Source organism: Podarcis liolepis, assembly GCF_965112155.1.
Source record: "Podarcis liolepis genome assembly, chromosome: 15".
NCBI classification, from domain to species: domain Eukaryota; kingdom Metazoa; phylum Chordata; class Lepidosauria; order Squamata; family Lacertidae; genus Podarcis; species Podarcis liolepis.
Window position 1 is genome coordinate 174,478 of NC_139566.1, and position 22,386 is coordinate 196,863.

General features: G+C 57.3%; 2 protein-coding genes across 9 annotated transcripts; both read right to left on the reverse strand.

The window, feature by feature from the left end:
- Positions 1-619: 619 nt before the first annotated feature.
- LOC310694230 (death-associated protein kinase 2-like) lies at positions 620-22,343 on the reverse strand. Of its 7 annotated transcripts, XM_083477256.1 has the most exons (14): positions 22,322-22,343; positions 9,738-9,836; positions 9,297-9,368; positions 7,958-8,106; positions 7,505-7,726; positions 6,677-6,815; positions 6,438-6,567; positions 5,670-5,718; positions 5,190-5,216; positions 4,302-4,454; positions 3,802-3,847; positions 3,508-3,597; positions 2,760-2,843; positions 620-2,584 (listed from the first exon to the last, which is right to left on the reverse strand). In XM_083477256.1, exons 3-14 carry the CDS (start codon positions 9,363-9,365, stop codon positions 2,504-2,506), a joined length of 1,239 nt encoding a protein of 412 aa, XP_083333382.1. In that variant the 5' UTR covers positions 9,366-9,368; positions 9,738-9,836; positions 22,322-22,343; the 3' UTR covers positions 620-2,503. The 7 variants fall into 7 exon arrangements, with proteins under 7 accessions (XP_083333382.1, XP_083333377.1, XP_083333380.1 ...); XM_083477251.1 differs by lacking the exons at positions 9,738-9,836; positions 22,322-22,343 and adding an exon at positions 11,393-11,880; XM_083477254.1 differs by lacking the exons at positions 9,738-9,836; positions 22,322-22,343 and adding an exon at positions 10,941-10,994.
- Positions 13,447-22,135, reverse strand: PRCC (proline rich mitotic checkpoint control factor). Of its 2 annotated transcripts, none has more exons than XM_083477215.1 (7): positions 20,812-22,135; positions 17,638-17,685; positions 16,582-17,190; positions 16,268-16,378; positions 15,540-15,683; positions 15,375-15,440; positions 13,447-14,872 (listed from the first exon to the last, which is right to left on the reverse strand). In XM_083477215.1, the coding sequence occupies exons 1-7, from the start codon at positions 21,202-21,204 to the stop codon at positions 14,786-14,788; spliced, it is 1,458 nt and encodes a 485-aa protein (XP_083333341.1). In that variant the 5' UTR covers positions 21,205-22,135; the 3' UTR covers positions 13,447-14,785. The 2 variants fall into 2 exon arrangements, with proteins under 2 accessions (XP_083333341.1, XP_083333342.1); XM_083477216.1 differs by having other exon boundaries at positions 16,268-16,375; positions 20,812-21,753.
- Positions 22,344-22,386: the final 43 nt, after the last annotated feature.

Below are 22,386 nucleotides of genomic sequence, written 5' to 3' on the forward strand. Positions count from 1 at the left end.
TGTGAAGTATCCAGGCAATTGGCTAAGTAACGAGCCACAGAGCAGATAATAATCATTCAGGCACAACTTGACAGATCATACAAACACTTTAATCCCTGGACAGCCTTTGCCAAAATCTAGGCAGCCAAAGCTGAAACAATGAACAGGCCACACAAAAATCCTGCATCCCCAAAGGTCAGTCCTGCATTGAAGTAAGCGTGGTGTCTGTGATGACTTGTGCTCTTTAAAACTATGTGCAAATATATATTGCACGATGCGCACACTCCCTCTCCCGCTGGCCTTCGTGCTCAGTTGGCGCACATGATGTGCAAGAACTGACAAAGGAGGGCTGTCACTTAGGTCTGCTCTCGCCAGAGGCCTCCTGGTGTGCGCATGTGGAGAGTCGTCTTGGCCAAGTGCAACATTGCAAGCAAGTCTCTTCCCCTGCCCTGCTCCAGAGGGCACTTCCACAAACACAAGCAGGCAGGTCACAAGCCAGAGTCACGCACCAGGACGGCGACAATGGCAGCTTGAAAAGAGGCTCCAGAGCAGCGGACAGGAGAGGAAGTGCAATCGCTTGCCAAAGAGGAGGAGGAGGCGGCCCTCCGCCCCAAAGCAAAAGGAACAGAAGAATCTTGCGGCACTTTAAAGACTAGCAAATTTATTATGGCATAATAAACTTTTGTGGTCCGCGTAGGCCTTGTGCAAAACCATCAGCTGTCCAGTAAAGTCACAAGTGGTGTACGAAAATTTAAGACATACAAAATATATCAAACAAAGCGGCATCAAAGTGGTGGCGGAGTTGTAAACAGTGGGGTCAGAGGAAATGAAACACAGGGCATGACAAACAGTGATAGCTGCATAGTTAACAGAAACAATTCACCAGGTTGTTAATACTTTTTACAATTCTTTCCACCACGCAAACCCACGAGTATGAAAGTGTGTGTCTGAATATCTAGAAGACCAGAGTCCTCATATACTGGAGCACCCTCTGCTGACCACAAGAAGACCCTTTTTACTCCACCCCACAAAAACCACCCTAAACTCTTCACACTGGCCCTCCCTGACCTCCCTCCCCATGGTCTCAGTCCTTGCATTGTGGTGCCCCCTGCTGGCCATTCTGTCCACTGCAGCCTCCGGAATGATTTTTATCTGCTGTCTACTCTGGGAAGCCCCTTCATGGATCACTGCCTTGCTGTAGCGAAGGGGCTTGAATAACTCAGAGAAGCTATGAGCTATGCCTTGCAGGGCCACCCAAGATGGACAGGTCATAGTGGAGAGTTTTGACCAAACGTGATCCACCTGGAGCAGGAACCGGCAAGCCACTCCAGTATCCCTGCCAAGAAAACTCCATGGACAAAGGCAACAGACATGAAGACAGGAGGGCCTGGTGTGCTCTGGTCCATGGGGTCACAAAGAGTCGGACATGACTAAACGACTAAACAACACCACTCTGGGAAGAGGACAGAGCCAGGTGCTTTGCCCTGCTGGGCTCATGGCCCCCTCGGCCTCTCCCACCTCGGCAGCAGTGGGGGGGGGGGCAGCAACGTGTCGCTTGGCTTGGGAAGGACCACCGCGGCTCAGGGGCAGGGCATCTCCAGGTGCCGGTGGAAAAGGCTTCTCATCTGAAACCTGGGCAGGCCACTGCTGCCAGTCAGTGCAGGCAACACTGAGCTAGAGGAAGCCCAATGGCAGCTTTCTATGCTGAACTAGTTAAACTACAGGGTGGCCCCCGAACCCTCGTGGCAGCATCTCTGCAGGGTGGGCAGATATTACTTTTTCCCCAGTGCAGACTGTGTGGGTGGGAGATTATAGGTGCTGAGAGAGAGGAAAGAACTTTTCTACAGTCCCTTCATGATATCCTAGAAAGAGGGGACACCTGAATCCTTGGGAATCACTCACAAACCCCTTTGTGAAGCAGTCGTTGATCTGCTTGACCTTTTAACTTGACCTTTTAACTTGAACCAAATTCAGCAAAAACAAAAAGCCGAGCAGGAAGACACAGATGTTTCATTTCTTTGCTTGTATAGATGTCATTAACGCTCTGCACGTTATTAAAAAGGGACCAGGGACCCTTTTTGGTCACGAATTCCTGGAGGAAGGGATGGGTAGTGGGGGGGGTGCTGGCATGGGGGGAGTGGAGTTCTGTTCCCCAAGTAGGTCAGAAATAGTTGGGAAGTGAATCTCCCGCTCCCGAAAAGCAAACATACATACAAAGCATTTTTTTTAAGAAGGCCCTCTGCTGGAAGCCATCTGACCAAATCGCCAAGCCCCAGGGTGCCACGGGCAGAGAGAGAGCTGTCTCCCGCCCACAGTGGGAGCCCCCCCTCTTGGCACAGCAGGAGTCTGGGGCAACGTAGGCATTTAATGCTGGACTCCCTCCCAGCAGGCCCCTTCCCTGTCCACATTGCAGCAACCATGGGCTGGTTGTCGAAGGCTGGAGCAGCCCGAGATGCTGTGCCGCACCCTCCTGGGTGGTGAACGGATGGGGCTGGAAGAGCAGGCTGCCTGCCGGTGTCCCTGATCACGAGCAGCTGCTCCTTCGCCTGCGGAAGAGGGTGACGGGGCTGCTGGCCTCCCCCTCCTGGTCGCTCTCGCAGCCGCGCTGTTTGGGGGGCAGAGGAGGGCGGAGTGAAGGGGACGAAAGCCAGGCCAGGGGGGCTTGGGAGGGAAGACGTGGGGGTCAGGGGCAGGGGAGGGTCCCCCGGCCCGGCCCCCTCCTCTTCGCCAGGAGTTGAGAAGCAGGGCAAGGAGGCCATCGCCCAGGAAAGGGCACTCACCAAGTTCTCCTCGTCGCGCTTCTGCTGGCACAGGAGGCCCATCCGGCAGAGGCGGTTGCAGGCTGACACCATGTTGTAGGAGAGCTGGAGAGGAAATGCAGAGATGAGGCGCACAGAGCCTCTCGCAGGAAGACCTTGTGCCCACAGGGGTCTCTTTCAAAAAGACTCTGAAGGGGAGATGGGGAGCTGTTGGGATTTTCCCTGGATTTGAAACTGGGCTTAAATACAGTCATGCTTTGGTTCTCAAATGGAATCCGTTCCGGAAGTCCATTTGACTTCCGAAAACGTTCAAAAACTAAGGCACATCTTCTGATTGGCTGCAGGAGCTTCTTGCACTCAATCAGAAGCTGCGGAAGCCCCGTCGGATGTTCAGGTTCCAAAGAACCTTCACAAACCGGAACGCTCACTTCCAGATTTGCGGCGTTTGGGACCCAAATCGTTCGAGTCGCAAGGCACAACTGTATGCAATTACTCTTTTGATTTTTGAATTGTTTTCATGAGTGCAAGCAACTGTTTTTAGATAGGCTTTTGTTTCACTGCAGATCACTTCAAGTGCCTCGTAGGAAGCAATTCATAAATGAAACTTTAATAATAATAATAATAATAATAATAATAATAATAATAATAATAATGGTTCAGATCAGAGTAGGGCACCCCCACTGCCAAGGGACAGGTGTCCCACACCCTCCGGCTTCTTTTTGCTGACTGGCTTTGAGGGTGCAGGCGGGGGGGGGGCTGCTCAATTTACCTTCCACTTCCGGCGAGCATTGAACTTGCGGAAGTTCTTCATGTTGATGGAGGAGCGGCTTCGGTTCGCAACCTGCTTCCGGGTCAGGGGCTGGAAAAAACAGGCACCTGCAACTCTGCCCATTGCCAAAACCCTCCTGCCTCCCCTCCCCCATCAGTTCAGGCCAGGATGGGGGCAGAGAAGAAACCTAGGAGGGGTCCCAAAAATCTCAACCAAGAGCTCCAGGACAGATCCCGAAGGTCTGGCTCAGTCTCAGGCAGCTTCCCCAGCCAGCCTCCCCTCCCAGGCTCTGACCTTGATCCAGGGGTGGAGGAGGCATTCCTCGGCCGACAGTCGGTCTCTGAAACACAGAGGGAGAAACACACATCTGACTTTCTGTCGTTTCCCCGCTGGAGGGGAGAGAGGGAGGCTTGCAGGAGAATCCCTCTGGGGACTGAGCCAAGGTCCCACCAGGAGGGAGAGACGGAGGGGGGAATCTCAAAGGCAAACCTCCCTTGTTTGCACTTCCCAGAACAATTTGAGGAGCAAAAGGTAGTCACCCTTCAAAATTTGCACTCCTCTGAATGCAGCTTCCAGCCAAGTCGTGTGTTCATTAAAAACACACATATTAGTAAAAGTAAGACACAAAAAATGCATTATGGAAGCATTGCAAAATGTGTCCATTAGGAGAAATTCATCCCAAAATGCTGATGAGGAGGGCTTTTTTTCATTGCAGATTGCTGTTGAAATGTGGAGAACTGAATTTAAGACAGGAAAACTGAGAACCGGAGAGATTCACCCTGGTGGTCCATTACCCAGGCTCCTTGACCAACAGCTGCCGGATGAAGTCCTTGGCCAGCTCCGACGTTTGGCTGAAGTACTTGTCCTCAAACTCGTAGGTGCCGGAGACGACACTGGTCAGGGTCTCTGCGTCCGTCTCTCCCTGGAAGGGGGACATGCCACTCAGTCTGCAAAGGGCAGAGAAGGTAGGATGAAAAGGAAACCTCACGGCGGGGATGGGGATCAAGCAGGCATTATTCAGAGCAGACAAGCATGGGTGGGCGTGCGTGAAATCATTTAAGAATTATTTAAAAACCTGAATTCTTCCAAGGGAGCTTGCACTTACTGAAGGAGCCTTGTGCAAAATCAACAAATGTCCTAAAAAAATCAGCTACGGAAAGTAGCTAATGAGGACTGATAAAGTGGGGAGATCTTCTGCCCTCCAGGTGCCATTTCCTCCATTGCTCCTGCAATGCTGGCAAGCTGCAGAACGGAGGAGCATTTGGGAAGACGCAGCTTCCTTTACTTATTTATAGACTGCCCTTCATGACGTTGTCATCGCAGGAGAGCTTCCAGTAAAGGTGCCATGAAAACATACTATACAACACAAAAGGGGGTGGGATCCAATATAAACCCATGGCCAGGAGGAGAGCAGCAAAGCAGCAACGCCAGACCTTGAGACCAGATTTTGGAATCAAGGCATTCAGGTCATCAAAGGCCTGAGACGACAGGGAGTCATTGTCTTTAGCACCATTTTAAAAAGTATTTTCTAATTGTTCTTTTCCTCTGAGGACGAATTAAATTTTTAATGAATTAAAATGCATCCTAGGCGTAAGTAATTCTGAGGCCCTGCACTGCCATCACCAGCACTGCCCACTCCCCCCCCCCCCAGCCTCAAATACAGGGAGTCTCAAGGTACTCACAAGATGTAGGTAATCACGCCGATGCTCCTGGCAGAAAAAGGGAGAGAGAGAGAAGCTGAAGGGAGCAGCCAGCAAGAACCTTCCTTGACAGGACACCTGAGGACTGGGTGGGCATGCAAAATCCAGCGCGGAGGGCGGGAGGGCTGTGGGGTGGGCCACCCCAAACAGACAGAGGGAAGACTCAGGGAGGACTGGTGGGACTGGAGGAAGGCCTCAGCCCGGTGGTGGGGGTGGGTGGCTGTCTTTACATTAGACAGGTAAAACACAAACCCAACATGAGCTTAGCTTGTGCACCTTTTTTCCTGTGGTGCTTTGGAGGCCTGAGTCTGGCATGTGAGCACTTCCTGGAGGGCCCTGCTCCCTCCCTCAGTCGCTCGCTCTTCCCCCACCTGCGCCAGCCACCCAAGGGCATGAAGGATGTTGGCACAGAGTCTCTCTCTCTCTCTCTCTCTCACACACACACTTGCTACCGCTTCTTACCACATGTCCGTTGCTGTGCTCAGAGCCTCATAGTTGATCACTTCAGGAGCTGAGGAAGAAGAAATAGGCAAAACGGTGTCAGCGCTGAGAAACCAAAACGGGGTTCCCATTAAACCAGAGAGACAGGACACCTCCCTGGCCTTCGGGCCCCTGAGAGCCACCACAGCCTCGGTGCTGCCTAACTTCCTCCTGGATTTATTATCTTCAGCTTTAAAAAGGAGCCCCTCCAAACCCAAACTCCTCCACCATGTCCACCCTTAACTCTTGGCTGCTGGGAGTCCGAGCCCACCCCCGACTGGTCTTGGCTTCCCTGCTCCAGACAATGTCACAGGACTAAACCCCCGCCCTGCTCCCTGGCCGCTGGCTGGCTGGCTGGGGCTGATGGCAGCTGGAGCTCATGCGCAGCACTGCCCTTCCCCTCTGGAGCTCATGGCTGCGCTGCCTTTGTGGGGAAGGGTCTGGGAGAAGGCAGCAGGCAAGAAACGGGACGCCCTTCGGGACACTCTCGCTTCGCTGCCCAAACATTTGTTTTCAGGTGTTTCTGTGAGGAGAATGTGTCTCTTTTATCAGGTATGCTTAAGCTTTTAAAGATTTTTTTGTGTAAGAAGCAACTAAGAAGTCTGACAACCAACAGCAACATTTTCTCTGCTGTGGCCAAGTCCACCCCGGTCCCCAGCAGGGGCTGAGCTGCTGGTTTGAGGGCATGGGAGATTCCTCCGCCGGGGGCTCTGGGACAGGAGAGGACCCCAGCTTGCTCCGCCCTCTTACCAATGTACTGGGGAGTCCCACACAAACTTTTGAAGGTCACGCCTTCCTCGAGCTTCTGGGCCAGGCCAAAATCGATGATCTTGATCAGGGGGTTGGGGGCATCCTTCTGGAAGAGCATGATGTTCTCTGGCTGCAGAAGAGATCAGGGAAGGAGATAGGACCAGACGCCCTCAGAGAAGACTCCTGTGTTGCTCAAAAGCCTCCAGAGATCCAGGAAGCCCCTCCCAGGGCTGGCGTACCTTGAGGTCAAAGTGAGCAATGCGCAGGGAATGCATGTAGCTCAGGCCAAGCAGGATCTGCTGCAGGAACTGAATGGCTTCTGTCTCCGTCAGAAGCTCCTTCTCTGCGATGAAGTCAAACAGCTCTCCGCCGTGGATGCTGGAGGGGGAGGGAGGGAGGATTTGGGGCATCTGGCCCGGCGTGTGTCCCGGGGCAAGCCGCCTCTTCCCTGAGCTGCCCCTCTTTGGGAATTAGGAGGAGGAAAGAAACACGGGGCGCTACAAAATATTGTTTATTTTGCAGCCTTCTCAAAGGTGTCCTGAGACCTGGAGTCGTGTCCCCCCCGATAGTAGTGGCACCCCCAGTTTTATGAGCAACTGGGAGACAGAAGTCTCAAAAACAGTTAGCTTTCTACTCCTTCCCCTGGCACAGGGTGTGCCTGTGCCTTCCCTTTGGTAATTCGTTCATCTCATGCTTTTCTAGGCATTGCTCCACCACCTTCCAAACCATGAACAGCCCATTCATTTTTAAAAGTTGCTTTGCTGTGCAAAGGTGACACTTTGACTCCACTCTTAATTGTGCAAACCAGAAGTGCAACTGAGCCCCTCCTGCAAAATGATGATAGCCTGGGGGCTTCCCAACAGGTTTTTTGTTAAAGGAGTTTTTGTGGCTGGAGGTCACTTTGTGGTCATTTGCATGGAGGTTTCCTTGTTAAAGCTAGGAATCTTTTCAGGGACCGCAAGGCAACTTGTTGCTTCTGCTGCAGCAGACTAAGCCAGAGTGGGACCCCAAAAGCAAGTCCCACAGTTGGAGCCCCCAATCAGTGCCCCCTCCCCTCTGACACTCACAGCTCCAGAATCAGGACCACCTCGCCCTTCCCGGCAAAGACGTCATGGAGGCGCATGATGTTGGGGTGCTGGAGCTGCTGGAGAATGGAGACCTCTCGCTCCACTTGCTCGCGGTCCAGGCCCAGGCGGCTCCCCTTTCGCTTCCGCACCTTCACGGACTTGGCGGCATAGAAGGAGCCCGTGCAGCGCTCCTGGCAGCGCCTGACCACCCCAAAGTGCCCGCTGAGTGGGGAGAGGAGGAGGAGAAGGGCAGCAACGATAAGAGCACAGCAAGAGACCTTTGGTCAGGTCCGAGCAGCAGGGGCCCTCGAGCTCTGCACTGTCTACACTGACTGGCAGCAGCTGTCAGGAGCCTCTCCCACTGGGGGCTGGGCCCAGAAGACCCATTCTGTTGTCCCCAGACCCTCCCGGCCCTGCTCTTCCCACCGGCCGCTGGTGCTCCTGGGTCCTCACCTGCCCAGCTTCTCCAGCAGCTCGTAAAGCTCATCCACGCTGCAGTGGCGGAAGGTGGCTGACGTGGTCCAGCCCGGCCGTGGGCCTTGGCTGTCGGGGCTCTCAAAGACCTCGTCATTGTCCTCATCGTCCAGGCTGCACAGGGCCTCCTGCAGAGAGCAGGGATGGAGGGCAAGGTCAAAGGATGCCCCCTCCCCACCTGCCAGCCCCAGCAGGACCCCCACAGAAGCTGACAGATCCACTCCCCGCATTCTGCCTGCCCTTGGTGTGCAAGGCACCCGTTCCCTGAGTGCAAGGTGGGGGGAGGAACTTGGCAAGGTTCACTGTAGGTGGCGGCAGCAGCAATGCTGGGCAGAAGGCAAGGGAGGAGAGGGCTGGGGAGAGATTTCAGGGCATCCAGGCTGGGGGGAAACGGGACCTTGTGGAACAGAACCAGCCCCCCTCAAAGACAGAGCGGGAGCAGGGGGCTGGGTCCCCTTAAAGCCCACTATGTGTTAGCAGAACAAGATGTCCTGGGGAAATGCCACACAGTCTGCCTGACTCATATGGGCAGCCCCTGCAGTGGGGGGGGGGCACCCTGGTCTCAGCCCTTTCCTGCCACCCACCCCACAGTCGTAACTAAACTCTACCAACTGTAGTGCAACTAGGCCATTTTGGACCCAGCGCTTTATGGTCTTCTGCAAGTTCCCCAACCTCTTTAGACACTCATATTGTTATGTGTTTGTGGGTGCCAGACTCCCCTAAAGCCCTGGACCCAGTAAGTCTTAGAATTTAATCAAGGTTCTTGGTAGTAGGGTAAGAGAGCAGGAAAAAAATTCACATCCTGCAACCAATGCGCCCTTTGGTTTCAGATAGTACATGGGTAGACAAGTCTGAAAAGCCAGGGACACCATTTGTCACGGCCCTCTAGTGACTAAGGTGGCTCATTTACCAGACAGATGCAATGTATTTAGTGTTAACTCTGGAAGCGTAGACTCCATTCTGACCAAACTAAGCTTCCTAGAGCAAAATATACATCATGTCCAGGATGATCCCTGAGTGGGCCTGAACCCCCCCCCCCCCCCCCGCATCTCACACAGCTCAGAGATCGGGGCGACAGGCAACCATATGCATTCATTCTGCTCTGACACCCCCCCCATGCTTTACAAAGAAATAAACACACTTGGCCAACCCTGATTTAAAAAGAAAATAAGCACCCTGAGCGCATGATGTGACATGTTTAAAACTTCCTGGAACCACAGAAGTCTCTGGTGGCTAAAGGAAGGGCTCTGTGAACTGAGCATGCTGGGACGGGGGGGGGCAGCAGCAGCCCAGGCCCAGCCCCGATGCCCCCACTCACCTCGGGGCTTCTGGCTAGGCGCGCCCCCTCACCACTGGCAAGGACCTCGCCCCCTCCATCCTTGGCCATCAGCTGCAAAAGGAAAGGAAGCGGTCAGCCTCTGCGAGGGACGGGCTGCTCTCCGCCGGGACCGAGGCCCTTCCCCGCCCGCACCAGCACCGGGGAATTTCCTGTCTGCTTCCAGCCCCGACGCCCCACACTTTCCCACGGCCCTTCCACACGTGCGCGCGCGGGAGGGGCCTCTCCCAGCCCCCCCCCCCCGCCCCGCAGATCTCCGCCTCCCCGCCGGGGGCGATTCCTCTCCGCGGGCCCAGTCGACGGAGAGAGGAGCGACTTCCTCATTGGGGGGGGGGTCTCTCTCTCTCTCTCCGCCGGATTCCCCCCGCGGGGCGACCCGAGGCTGCAGGAGACGGAGCCCCCTGGCCGGCTCGCCGCACTCACGCGCTGGCTCTCCCGGGCCCCTCGGCGCCTCCGAGCTCCGGGGGGAGGCACCTGCTGCGGGCGACCATCGCGACCGCCGGGCGCTTCCACTTCCTCCTCCTGGTGCTCCGGCAGCCGAGTCCCCTCCCAGCCCAGGAGCCTCGCCCTCCTGCGGAAGGAGCCCTCGGCACACCTGGCGGGAAGCGGCGGAGGCGCCCGGAGCTGCTTTCCACGCGCCCGATCCCCCCGGGGAAAGCGGGGCGGCGGCAGGAATGGGGGGGGGGTCTGGCGGAGGAGGCCGCGCACGCAGGGCGGACCCGGGGGCCTGTGGATCGCGCTTGCCCGGCGGTTTGTGCGCGGCGGGCTGCGCTGCAACACGGCCGCCACTTCCTGCAGAAACCCAGCAGCTTTTGGACTCGGCGTTTGCTGCGCGATGGTGCAAGAGAGCAAAGCGGGATGTGGTGCGGACGGGCCACTCTCAAGCAGCTGCTAATGCGAGAGGCCGCCTGTTCCGTAAGAAAACAGAACCCCGCCTATGAGGTGCAGGTCTGGGGCGTCTGCGCGCATATCCAGCTATATCAGGATCCGAAACAACAAGGCTCTGAATGCCAGCAGGAGGGGCGACGGGGCTCGCATCGCGCTTGCAGGTTTCTCTGGAAGGTCGAGCACTGACTGTGGCTCTTCGGGCTTTCAGATACGGGGCCCTTTCTCGGCCCTGCGGGGAGGGAATCCGGGACCTTCTGCACGCCGAGCAGCTGCTCTGCCACCGAACTCCGGCGGCTCATCCCTTTGCCAGGAGAGAGACCAAAGGCTCGGGAGGGGGCGAAATGCCGGGCAGGGGGGCCGCTATTGTCTAGGCAGCTAAAGCGGGAGGCAGAAGCAGGAGGGGGCCTGCCAGGAGGAGAGAGGGGGCCTTGCTTCACGGCGCCCCCACCCAGAAAGAAGCCTGCGCGTTCAAAAGCCGCCCCGCGCAAACGGGCCGCGGGAGGAAGGCTGTCTCTGCGCCAGGCCGGGTCCCTGGAGCGCCAGCAGCCTCTTTCCCATCTCGGGCAGCCCGAGGATCCTCGCCCTGGAGACGGGGAGGAGCAGGGCGGGCCGAGGCATCCATCCCGGCGGACACATTCCTTCCCCGCCTGGAGCTGGACGGCGCTGCTGCTCCGGGGGCGCATTTGTCTTTCCAGCCGGCCTGGCATGCCCCAAACGCAGCAGCAGCAGCACAAGCACCTTATTTGAGGCAGGAGGGAAACTCGCGGCGAGGGCGGTGGAAATATGTCGCAAGCGGCAAATTCCTGGACTCGGAGGGAGGGCGGGAGGGAAGCGCGCCTCCCAACGCGCAGCTCCGGGGAAGGAGGGCGGATAATCCCGGGCAAGCAAATGCAAGGAACCGGCCAGGCGGCGTTGGTCCGTGCTGGGAAAGGGTCCTGGGGCTGCGGGACTGGGGACCCTGGAACAGACCCTGCAGGGCGGATCGTCTCCCCTCCAGATACCTCAGCTGCGCTCTCGAGGCGCGAGGAAGGCGGGCCGGCGGCGCCTCCGCCTTGGGATAGCGCGCTAGAGCAGCCGAGTTGCGATCCTGGGAGAAAAGCCCGCCAGGCAGGGCGGCAGACAGGGTCTTACTCCCGAGGAAGGAGCTGCCTAGTGGCACCGTCGTCGCTTCAGGGACGGAGAAGACTTGCCTGGCCTTGGATGCGGCGCAGCTCCACTGCGGGTGGGGGAAGGAGGCAGAGTCGATCCCCTGCTCTCGGGCTCCCTTCGCAGAGCAGCGGCACGGGGGGGGGCGAGTTCCCAAGAAAGGCAACGGTCCCCCCTCGGCGGGACCGAAGCCCAGCCGCCCGCGGCGCTCTCCGCCCTCCTTCCCGCAGCCCGGCGAGCCCCGAAGGGGGCTAGGCAGGGCGCTTCCCTCCGCCCAGCAGCGCCGGCCCGAGAGAGCAACCCAGCCCTCCTGCTCCGGCCGCAGCGCCGACGGTCTGGTCCTGGCTCGCTGCGAAGAGGAGGAGCCGCCCCGCCAGCCCGGGACCCTTTCCTTCCCGTGGGCGCCTCGGGGGCTGCTGCAGGGCGCGCTCCGGCCCGAGAGTCCCTTCCGAGGGGCATCTCCGAAAGACGCCTCCGGCTCCCTCGCCCGCGAGCCGCCCAAGGGCCCTGGAGGGGCTCCTTTCCCGCTTGCAAGGAGAGGCCCCTTCCTGACCAGGCCTCCCAGCCGCTGCCCAGTGAGGAGCACCTTCCATCCTTCCAAGGCCTCTCCCTGCCCGCCCCAACTGCAGCTCCGATAGAGCCCCGGAGCAAGGCCGTCAACCAGCTGCTGGGTGTGTGGAACAGGGAAGGTTTCTTGCGGACTTCCGACCCACCTGGACTGCATGCGCGTTGCTTCCAGCAGCCTGGGCACAGACACTTCAAGGGGTGGACACGGGTGGCCCAAGCTTAAAGAACTGTCACCCGGACTGAAAGTGAAGTTCAAACTCTCTTAACCCTTCCCACTCTGCTTTTCTCTGCCTCCCTTGACCAGCTGCAAGGCAGGAGGTCTCTTTTGAGAGCCTCTGGCTGTAGCAAACTTGGGAAAGCATTGTCTGCACACAGTAACCAGCCCTGGCAGCTCAAGAGAGCCTCCTTGTTTAGGAGCAGTATACTGCAGAATACCAAGCAGGAGGGAAGAGTTATTGACTTGATATTGTGCTAGAAATGCTTCCTTGGGCCAGGGCTGCTCTGATTTCTGCAGAAATCCCCTCCTCACTTCTCAGGGGTTGGTTTGGATGATGCTGGAGAGCAATTACCTCCTGCCTTTGTGTTCGTGTAGCTGCAGCTCTGAAAAATCCAGGCTAAGGTGAAGCGGCTGTTACACAGGCAGGCAGAGAACGTCAGAGGAGTCTGGCTCAGCTGGACCCAGCCACAGGCCTGCATCCTGTTCTCATGGTCAACCTCAAGGACCTTAAGAGGAAGCCCAGAAGCAGGACCTGAGCTGGACAGCAGTTCAGAAATGCATGAAGTGGTGTCTGAGCCAGCCCAGAACTTGCCCTCCCCAGCCCACTGCGCCTTCTCTGGCTGCTTCCTCCAGCCCCCAACTTGCTGCTCTTGCACACCTCCTAGTGCTTCCTGACCTGGGGCAGGAGAGGAGTTATTTTTAATCCGGCTGACCTGGCCTAGCGCCTGCTGCCCACTTCTGCTTGGCTGGGACTCCTTATCAGAACGGACAGGAAGGCAGACGCTCCCCCAAGACGTGGCTGGTGATAGGAGAAGGAGCACGGCTTCTCAGGGCCGGAGGGGAGAGAGCAACGGGGAAGAGGAGGCACTATAGGCCCCTGCCCCTTTTCCGCCCCTGGGCCAGAAAGAGAGATTCAACCACAGCCTCCTGGCGTTGATTGTTAAAGGTGCCGTGAGCTGTTAGGAGAAACCTCCCACGCCCTGTTCTGCTCAGAGATAAAACCTACAAAATGCAAACTGTAGCTCAGAGGATCTCCCAACTGCTATGAGTGCCCTGGCCAAACTACAGTTCCCAGGATTCGTGGGGGAAATCCATGGCTGCTCAAAGTAGTGTGGTGCTGCTCCTCCACCCCACATCGGGGCCCAGCTGTCACCCTGCAAGCCCCTCGGAGGCATGGAGCGTCCCCAGGAAACACAGAAGCTGCCTGAGGCCCTTGGGCTAGAACGGGAGGGAAAGGAGTCCGAAGGGAGTCGGAGGGTGGAGACTGAGAGGAGCCCAAACAAACCATACTAGAATGTTCTGAGGGAGGGCAAGTTCATTTAAAAGTTTTATTCTTTTATAAAATCTCTTTCCAGACAGTTTCATAAGATAACGAATAAATTACTGAATGAGAGCTTTATTTTGGAATACTGAAAAAAGAGAGGCTTTTCTAAGTACTAAAATGTTAAGGGAAATAAACTAGAAATTGCTTTTTTTTTGTTTCTGTTTAGAAAAAAATAATAATACCCTAAATACAGAGACATCATCATTCACCCAGAAATTCTGCCACAGTGAGGGGGACACGCCCTCCAAAAATGGAAAACGGGCTCCAATTTGAAAGACAACAACAACAATGAAGAGAACACAACAACCCCAAAGGGGAGGATGTGAGACCAGAAGACCGGGGATTTCAAGGGCCGCTTGATCAGGCCCAGCAGCAGAAGACTCTGAGGTGGGGCAGCAAGGAAAGAGAGCAAGTGCGTGTGCCCCAGCAGAATTCCCCGCCTGGCTCCTCCCACCTGGAATCTGGGGAGGGGAGGGGTGGCAAGAGAGGGCCCACCCCACAGTCACAATGGGGTCTGGGCAGAGGCCCCAGAAGCCAAGAGAGCGGGAAGCCCAGGTTCATCCAGGGGTGGAAGCCCAGAGGGTGGGTGCTGCTGCAGGCCTTGGGGCAGGCTCTGCTTGCCGCCCTCGCCCTGGGCTGGGGGCGCCTGAAAAGCTGCCAGCCTCCTGGAAGTGCACAGATCCCGCTAGCACTTAGCCCAAGTACTGTTAACAGTGATGTGTCCTTATGGCTTTGGGGGAGAGATCACAGGCCACGCACCTTCCAGCCCTGCCTTGTGCTGAAACCCAAACGCTGTCATCGAGGAGGCGAGAAACAAGGAGGGGGCTGCCCCAAACCCACAGAAGATGAGAACTCTCCTCAGCCCGGAAGGGGAGGGCGAATGGTCTGGAGCACAAACACAGAGAGACACGAGAAGAACCGGGTGGGGGGGGCAGGGTGGGGCAGCTACAGAAGAGAACTCAGGGACAGTCCTGCCCCCCACCCCCGTGGTTGGGTGGACTGCCTGGGCTGCCCCACCTCCTGCAAGGTTGGCAGTTCCAAGGGAGTGAGAAGCACTGGTCTCCCCCCAGCTGACAGGGGCCTCGTCCGTGTCGCGTTGGCTACTGGAAAGAAAAGGGGCTTGGGGGGTGCCAGGCAGCCTAGTGGGCCAGAGAACTCCTCTGCATCCCTCTGCCGAAGACCCCTGCCAGGAAAGGCAGCGGATGCCCCCCCCCCCGGCACATGGCCTTGCGCCCTTCTTCCCTCCGCAGGCCCCTCTCTTCCTTTCACACAACGTGGTCTGGGGCTGGCAGCATTTGCCTGAAGGTGCTCCGAGGAGGCAGACGGGCCCTAGAATCCATACTTGGCCTGCGTCTGACGCCGACTGAGCTTGTTCTCGGCCCACGTGTTCTTCAGCTCCAGCTCACGCTCTTTTGCCTGCCCCAGAAAGAGAGGGAGGAGGTGGAGGCTCAGAAGCAGGGCCCTTCGCTTGGCAGGGCGCCTGTCCCACCCGCACTGCCCCAGTGGCCCGACCCACTCTTGAAAACAGGGCTTGGTTTGGGGTTTCTGGACTTCAGCTGCAGACGGACAGCAATGCTGAGCATCAGGCAGGACGCGTGATTTTCCTCCCAGAGGATGCTGGACTGCATCTCCCACCAGCCCAGCGGTCAGCCTGGAGGTGATGGTGGATGTTGCAGCCCCAAAGTGTCTAATTTGTAATATTAGTTTGGAAAATCAATACAAATAATTGGCAAAGTGTCTGGTGGGCCATGGATGGCCCACAGCCCCTGCTCTAGAGCAAACCCTGCGGGAGCCCTGGACAGGATCTTGACAGCAGGGCAGAAGAGGACCCACTTTGCCAACTGCTGCGGCTTCCAGGGCACAAGATCCAAACTAGGGTGACCAGGGGGGCAGGGAGGGGGCAGCCCGGCAGCCTCACCTGGTGAATCAGATACGTGATCTGGTGCTTCCTCCGCTGTTGCCCCGTGGGCTGCTCCCCTTTTTTCTGGAGAGAAACAGAGACAGCAGTTGTCATTACCAGCAGAGCAGGAGGGCGGAGGGAAGGCTCCACCTGGGGGGGGGGGAAACGGAGGGGCCCCCTCACCTTGCTGAAGGACTTCATGTTCTGCTCCTCTGTCAAAGACTTGGTCAGCCACTGCTGGGCGCCGCTCAGCTGGTCGTCCCCCTTGATCTCCACAAAGTTGATCTCCTCCCGCCCGCGGTTCCGCTTGCCTTGCAGACGCTTGAACTGAGCAAGGGACGGGAGGAGGGAAGAGGGATTCAGTCTGCTGAGCATCCCAAACACAATTAATCCCAGGCCCATTGAGGCCGGGCTGGAGCTGAAACAGCCAGAAGCCCCTTTTGCAGTGTCCACAGTCACCTAGCCCCCCTCCCGGACCTCCTGCGGAAGAGCAAGTGGATGCAGATAAGCTGCCTCCTTTGAGCAGTCCCAAACCAACCTCTAACCCTCACTCAGGGGACAGAAATGGGGGTGGGATGTGGGAGGGAGAGGCCATCCTTTCATAAGACCAGAGAACAGAACCTTCCACTTCTGGGGTCCTATCCTGCCCCCCGGTTCTAAGCAGAAGGCCCTGTTTAGAGTTGCTGAATGCTAGAAGCCAAGAAGATGTCAGACCTGCACCCACACCTCTTGGGTGGGGCTGCTTGTCCCTAGCTGCCCGGCAGCCTTGGAATCCAAGTTCTGCAGTCCCTGCCAAGTACCAGAGACCCCCCCTCACCCCCAAAACGCTGACAGGGTCACCACAGCCGGAGGAGAGGGTGCCCCACCTCACCCCACCAGTAAAGGGAGCCCTGCTGAGAGCAGCTTCTCACCGCTTCATCGTCCATGAAGGAGGAAGAAGCGCCTTCGCTGCTCATCTCTTGGGGTGGGCCCAGCTCCGGGTCTGTGTCCGAGTAGTAGCTGCTGCTGCTGTAGAAATCCTGCTGCAGAGGAAGCCAGGTGGGGGAAAGGATCTCCTCAGCACCAGGAGAGGAAGCTGCTGCAGGACCAGCCACTTTGCCTGCCACCCCCCCCATGCCCATCCCAGCCTCCTTCCCGGAAGCTGCTCACCCTCCCCACTGTGCCAGCCACCCTTGAGGCTCAACCCACCAGCTGCAGAAGGAGCCTCTGCCTCTGCCCCTCTCACCTGGTAGTAGGGGCTGGGGCCGCCTGCATCGCTGCAGCCAGGGTAGAGCGCATAGTGCTGCCCGCCATAGTCTTCTCCAGGCTTGGGGGCCCAGCCGTGGGAAGCGGAGCTGGCCCCTGGCCCCGTCTTGAACTCCAGTGGGGCGTTGGCAGCTGTGTCCTGGCTCTCGGGCTCAGGGTCCGGCTCCGTCCCAGGGGGCAGATCATCCGGCACCACGAGGCCAGGGTAGGCGTAGGCCTTTGGACTGAGGGCTGGTGCATCGCTCCGGTCGGACAGGGAGAAGTAGTTCTCGGGGGCCACCTCCTCGTCGCTGTCATTCTCCTCCTGCGTGATCTGCTTGGTCACCTGCAGGGCGGCGCTCTTGGCGGCCGCCTTGATGGCTGATGGGGAGGGAGTCGTGGTCGCTGTCACGGCCGAGGGTGCCTTGAGGGGAGGCTTTGGCTTGGAGGAGGGTGGGCCTTTGGCAGACTTGGCTTCCGGGGAGCTCTCGGCGGCAGCAGCCGCTTTCCTAGAGAAAGCGTAAGGGAGCAGCAGCCGGTTCGTCTCCTTCACCGTCAGGTTCTTGGGCTGAGGAAGTAGAGCAGACAAGCCGGAGCCCTCGCTCTGGGCCTGGAGGGTGGAAGACATAGGGGAAGGTGAGGCAGGGGCAGGAAGGACTACATCCTCCTGGGCCTGCTGGCAAGGGGACGGCGGGAGCCACAGCAGCCCCTCCTTCACCCAGGAAGCTGCACCATGAAGCAACACCAAGCCAGGCAACAACAGCTGCCTCAGGGCCACCTGCCCCAGGGAAGGAGCCAAGCAGGAACCAGCTGTGCCTTCGCAGAAAGAGACGAGCTGTGGCTGACCGTGGAGCCTGCACTGACCGATCGACTGAACTTTGTCTCACATGTGAGATTTCACTAACATGACTAATCCAGAGAGGCAACTCAACCCCAGAGGGCCAGGATGGACATTCAGGGGCCTCTGCCTGACTAGGGGCAAACACCTTTCACTGAAAGCAAGGTGCTCCCGCTCCCCCCCCCCCCTTTACAGGAGACCACTTGCCCAAGTCCTCACCTGGAAAGAGGGGTGCTTCTTTGCTGGTTCATCTTCCTCGGAATCCGACTGAAAGAGAAAGAGCAGAACTGAGTGCAAGGAGAGAGAGCGAGAGAGAGCGAGAGAGCGCTATTTTGAATCCAATACAGATCTGGACTGGGACAGAGGTAGACAGTGCAAAAGGTCTCTACATTTTCAACTAATATCTGTATTGGGTTCAAAATAGTTTTCTACACTGGAAATTGTGTGAACATGAGGAATTGTTTTGTCATTGTATGTATATATGAAATTGCTTCTAACACTGATGCTACCCCTTAGAGAAATTTTATGGGAATTAATCACAAAGGCAATAAAGTAAGTAACTAACAATCCTTCTCTCATCTTAATTCACTCAGATCTTAACACTGCTAGGCATGTGGACTGCAAAAACCTATATTTGCAGTACAGCTTTATCTTACGTTACATTAGTCCTACTCAGTCACCTACTGAAGCTAATGGATGTGACTAAATAGGGTCCAAAAATTTCAACTGGTCTACTCTAACTTAGCTAAATAGAACCCAAGTATTGTTTGTATTGTGGGCCTTGGATGACTTATGCATGAGAAGGGTGCACATAAATTTTACTTAAAAAACAAAAGAAGGTTTCCCCATTGCATGGATAGAAAGAAACATTTAGCAACTCCTCCCCCCTTCCCTCCTGCTGCAAGTAAGTGATAAGGACAGATCCAGCAGCTCCTAGAAAGCAGAAACAGCAGCTGTCTTTGTGTGGAGCTTTGCAAGAGGGCCCTGTGAGCTCCTCCACCAGCACCACTCCCTGAGGCGAGTGCCCTTATCACCACAGCCTCCCTTCTTCGCCCTCCAGTTTTAGCTTAGAAGTGCGATCCAAAGGTCAAGGAAGGAATCGGACCACAAAAGGCAAACCTTGGCACTCCCGCCAAGCAGAGTGATGAGCATCTTGGATTCCAAAACAAGCAGCAGGTTCCCAAGCTCAGTTGCTGGGCAGCGCCCACTGCGGGTGCAGAGAGGTGCGGGCGGGGAGCCTTGAGTTCATCAACTCTTCACCACTTGCCCATGCTTGCTCCCTCTGCTTTTCAACAAGCTGCGATCTACCAAGTCCATCTCCCTTCATATACACTGACTGGCACACAACATTCCCAGCCCTACTGGCAGAAGTAGGGGATTGAGCCTCCCACCTTCTGCATGTAAAGCAGATACTCTAGCAATAGGCTGCAGGCCTTTCCCCCAAATAAAGTTAAGATTCTAGTCCTCATGTTTCTAAATAATACTGAGTCTAAATAATACTGAGTCCATCTTACTCAGTACTGTCCAGCCTGGCAGGTGGCAGTTCCCCAGAGTTTCAGGCAGCGGACATTGCCAGTCCCACCTGGAGACAGCCCACCCAGACCCACTGAAGCAATCGGACTTGATAGCCACTGTCAGTCACAATGGGTCCCCTCTGAGTAGGACAAGATCCCACTTGGGTCCAAAGTAACAAAATGAATTTCACAAAGGACAAATGTAAGGTTCTGCACTTAGGCAGGAAGAACCAGCTGCACAAATATAAGATGGGGCACCTGGCTTGCCAGTAGTACCTGTGAGAAGGATCATGGGGAAGACAGGTGAACTAATATCAGTGTACTGGAAGAAGCAAAGATCACCAGTGTTGAAGCAATGATTCTTCAACATCAACTTTGTTGGACTGGCCTGATGATCGTCTTCCAAAGCAACTACTCTATTCCGAACTTAAAAATGGAAAGTGTAATGCTGGTGGTCAACAAAAGAGGTTTAAAGACTGTCTCAAGGCAAATCTTTAAAAAATGTAGTATAAACACTGACAACTGGGAAACACTGGCCTGTGAGCGCTCCAGTTGGAGAACAGCCTTGACCAAAGGTGTCATGGGCTTTGAAGACACTTGAACTCAGGACACAAGGGAGAAACGTGCTAGAAGGAAGGCACGCTTGGCAAATCCACACTCCCGCCCGGAAACCAATGTCCCCACTGTGGAAGGACGTGTGGATCGAGAATTGGCCTCCACAGTCACTTACGGACTCATTGTTAAAACCATGTTTATGGAAGACAATCTTACTCGGCTAGGAGGGATTGCCAAAGAAGAAGAAGGGGTCTTGGTAGATCACATGGCCCAAAGGTGTGATGCAGCAGCAAAAAAAGCTAACACTATTCTAGGCTGCATCAACAGATGTATAGTGTCCAGATCAAGGGCAGTAATAGTCCTGCTTTATTCTGCCTTGGTCAGACCACACTTGGAATACTGTGTCCAGTTCTGGGCACCACAGTTTAAGAAGAATGTCGACAAGCTGGAAGGTGTGCAGAGGAGGGCGACCAAGAGGATCAAGGGTCTGGAAACTAAGCCTGAGGAGGAAGGGTTGAAGGAGCTGGGTATGCTTAGCCTGGAAAAGAGGAGACTGAGAGAAGCTAGGACAGCCATCTTCAAGAAGGGCTGTCACATGGAGGAGGCAAGGTGCTTGTTTTCTCTTGCTCTGGAGGGGAGGACTCAAACCAATAGATTCAAGTTACAAGAAAGGAGATTCTGACTAAACATCAGAATATGTTTAGTTTCTGACAGTAAGAGCTGTTTGGCAGTGGAACAGACTCCCCTGAGAGTGGCGGACTCTCCTTCCTTGGAGGTTTCTAAACAGAGGCTGGCTGGCCGTCTGTCCTGGAGGCTCCAGCTGAGATTTCTGCATTGCCAGGGGGTGGACTAGATGACCCTCGGGTTCCCTTCCAACTCTAAGACTCTATTATTCTAATGCTTGTTGATAGCTTTCATAAAGATACTAAATATTTCATTTAGTATTTTATGCTGTGCAATTTGCTACAGTATTAAAAATTGCTTTCTGATTTAATAGCGAGTTCTTAAATTGTACAGGAAGATGTGGCAAGCTGGGAAGATGCCAGCCGAGTCGGGTCAGCTCCAAGCATATTGTTTTCAAGGTGCTACCATGAGACTCTCTGGGTTGCATTGCACACCAGTCCTACTCAGGAGGAGACCCACTGGCGATAAGGGACAGGGCCAAACGGGGACGCCAGTGGCACCATGCCTCCCTTGCCATAGGTCTACTCTCGAGTCGGCCTTGCGGCTGCGGGCTCCTCCTGTCCCTCCCTGCCGAGGAAGCGGGCGGGCGGCGGGCCCGATCCTGCGCTCTTCCTCCACGAAGGGCCCCCAGGACACTCACGTCCCCCAGATGAGGCGCCGCGATCCGCACGGGCTGCGTCCTCTTCTTGCCCGGGGCCCGCTCGGAGGCGGCGGCGGCCGGGGCCAGAAGCGGCGGCGGGGACGAGGCCGGGATAGGCCGCGGCGCCAAAGGAAGTGGAAGGCCGGCTGTGAGGGGCCGGAGGGCCTGCTGCTGCTGCTGCGAAGCGAAGCCCGCGCCGGCCTTGGGCGGCGGGAGGGCGGAGAAGAGTCCGCGGCCGCCTCCGCCTCGCCGGCCCAGCTCCCGGCCCCTCTCCTGCTCCTCTGTCGCTTCTTCGTCGTCGTCGTCTCCGTCTGTTCCTCCTCCCTCCTCCTCGGCCGCGTCGCTCTCCTCCTGCTCCTCCTCCTCGCTGCTGGCGTAGGCCACCAAGGACATGGCCTCCGCCTCCTTACCGCCGGCTGCTCCTGCTACGCGAGGCCGAGGCTGCGCCCGCCGCACTAGGCCGCGCTCGCTTGAGCGTGAAGCCCGCTAGGCCGCAGCGGTCGTCATGGCAACGCCCCCGCCGCCGGAAGGAAGGCCGGGTGAGGAGGCGGGCTCTGGGCTCCCCCCGCCCCCCTTTCCCTTCTTCCTTCCTTCTACAGAGGCGGCCTGCTCCAAGCTCCGACTCGGCTCCGGGCAATGGCGGCCGCCGTGCAAGGAGGAGGCGGCGCGGGGGCTCTCGCCTTCTTCCTCCCTCAGTGCGGGAGCGGGGAGGGAGAAACTACGACTCCCATGAGCAGCCGCGCCGGAAGTAGCCGCTGGGCCACCGGCATGGTGGCGCGCGGTGGCTGCCGGGAAGCCGAGTCCTGGGTGGCGTCGGCTCGCTTCCCTTTCCTCCCTCGCCTCCGACCTCCAGGGAGGGAATGGCACGGCTCCCATCAGCCACCTCGCCCGCCCGCCCGCGCGCGCTCAAACCTGCCGCGGAGTCAAAATGGCCGCGCGAGGCGGGGGGGGGGGCGGGGCTCCTTTGTCAGCCGCCTGAGGCGCCTCGCCCTCGAGAGGCGGAGGAAGCCTCGAATGGGGACTCCGGGCAAGGAGGCTGCGGTTTCAACTGGCGAGCCCCTTTCATGCTCCTGTCGGCGAGCCCCTTAGGATCTCTGCCCGCCCTTGATTAAAAGCGAGCCCCCCAGTGCCCCCCCCCCGCGCCCCCAGTCCCAGCAGCGCCCTCCCGTCGTCGGGGAGGCGCCGGTACAAATCCCCTCGCCCCGAGCGACTGAGAATAGAGAGTCGCGTCCGAAGCGAAAGGCTCCTCCCGGGCGCCATGTGCGCGGCGGAGCGCAGGCGGCCCTGAGGATCGCGTATCTTCCGCGCAGCAAGCGGCTCCTGGCTGGCGCCACCCGGAGGGGCGCCCGAGAGGCGGGCTCTCCCGGCGGCGGCGCCTCCTCCGCCTCCTGGCGGCCGGGGGCGGGGAAAGGCAGCGGAGGAGGAGGCGGAGCCGGGCCTCCCTCGCCCCCGCTTTTCAAACACAAACAAGCGCCCCCGGGGAGCCCAGGCGCGCCTCCGCCAGCCAAACTGTTGCGCGGCGGCGGCGGCGGCGGCCCGGAGAGCAGCGCCCGCCCGGAGGAGCAGCCGGAGCCG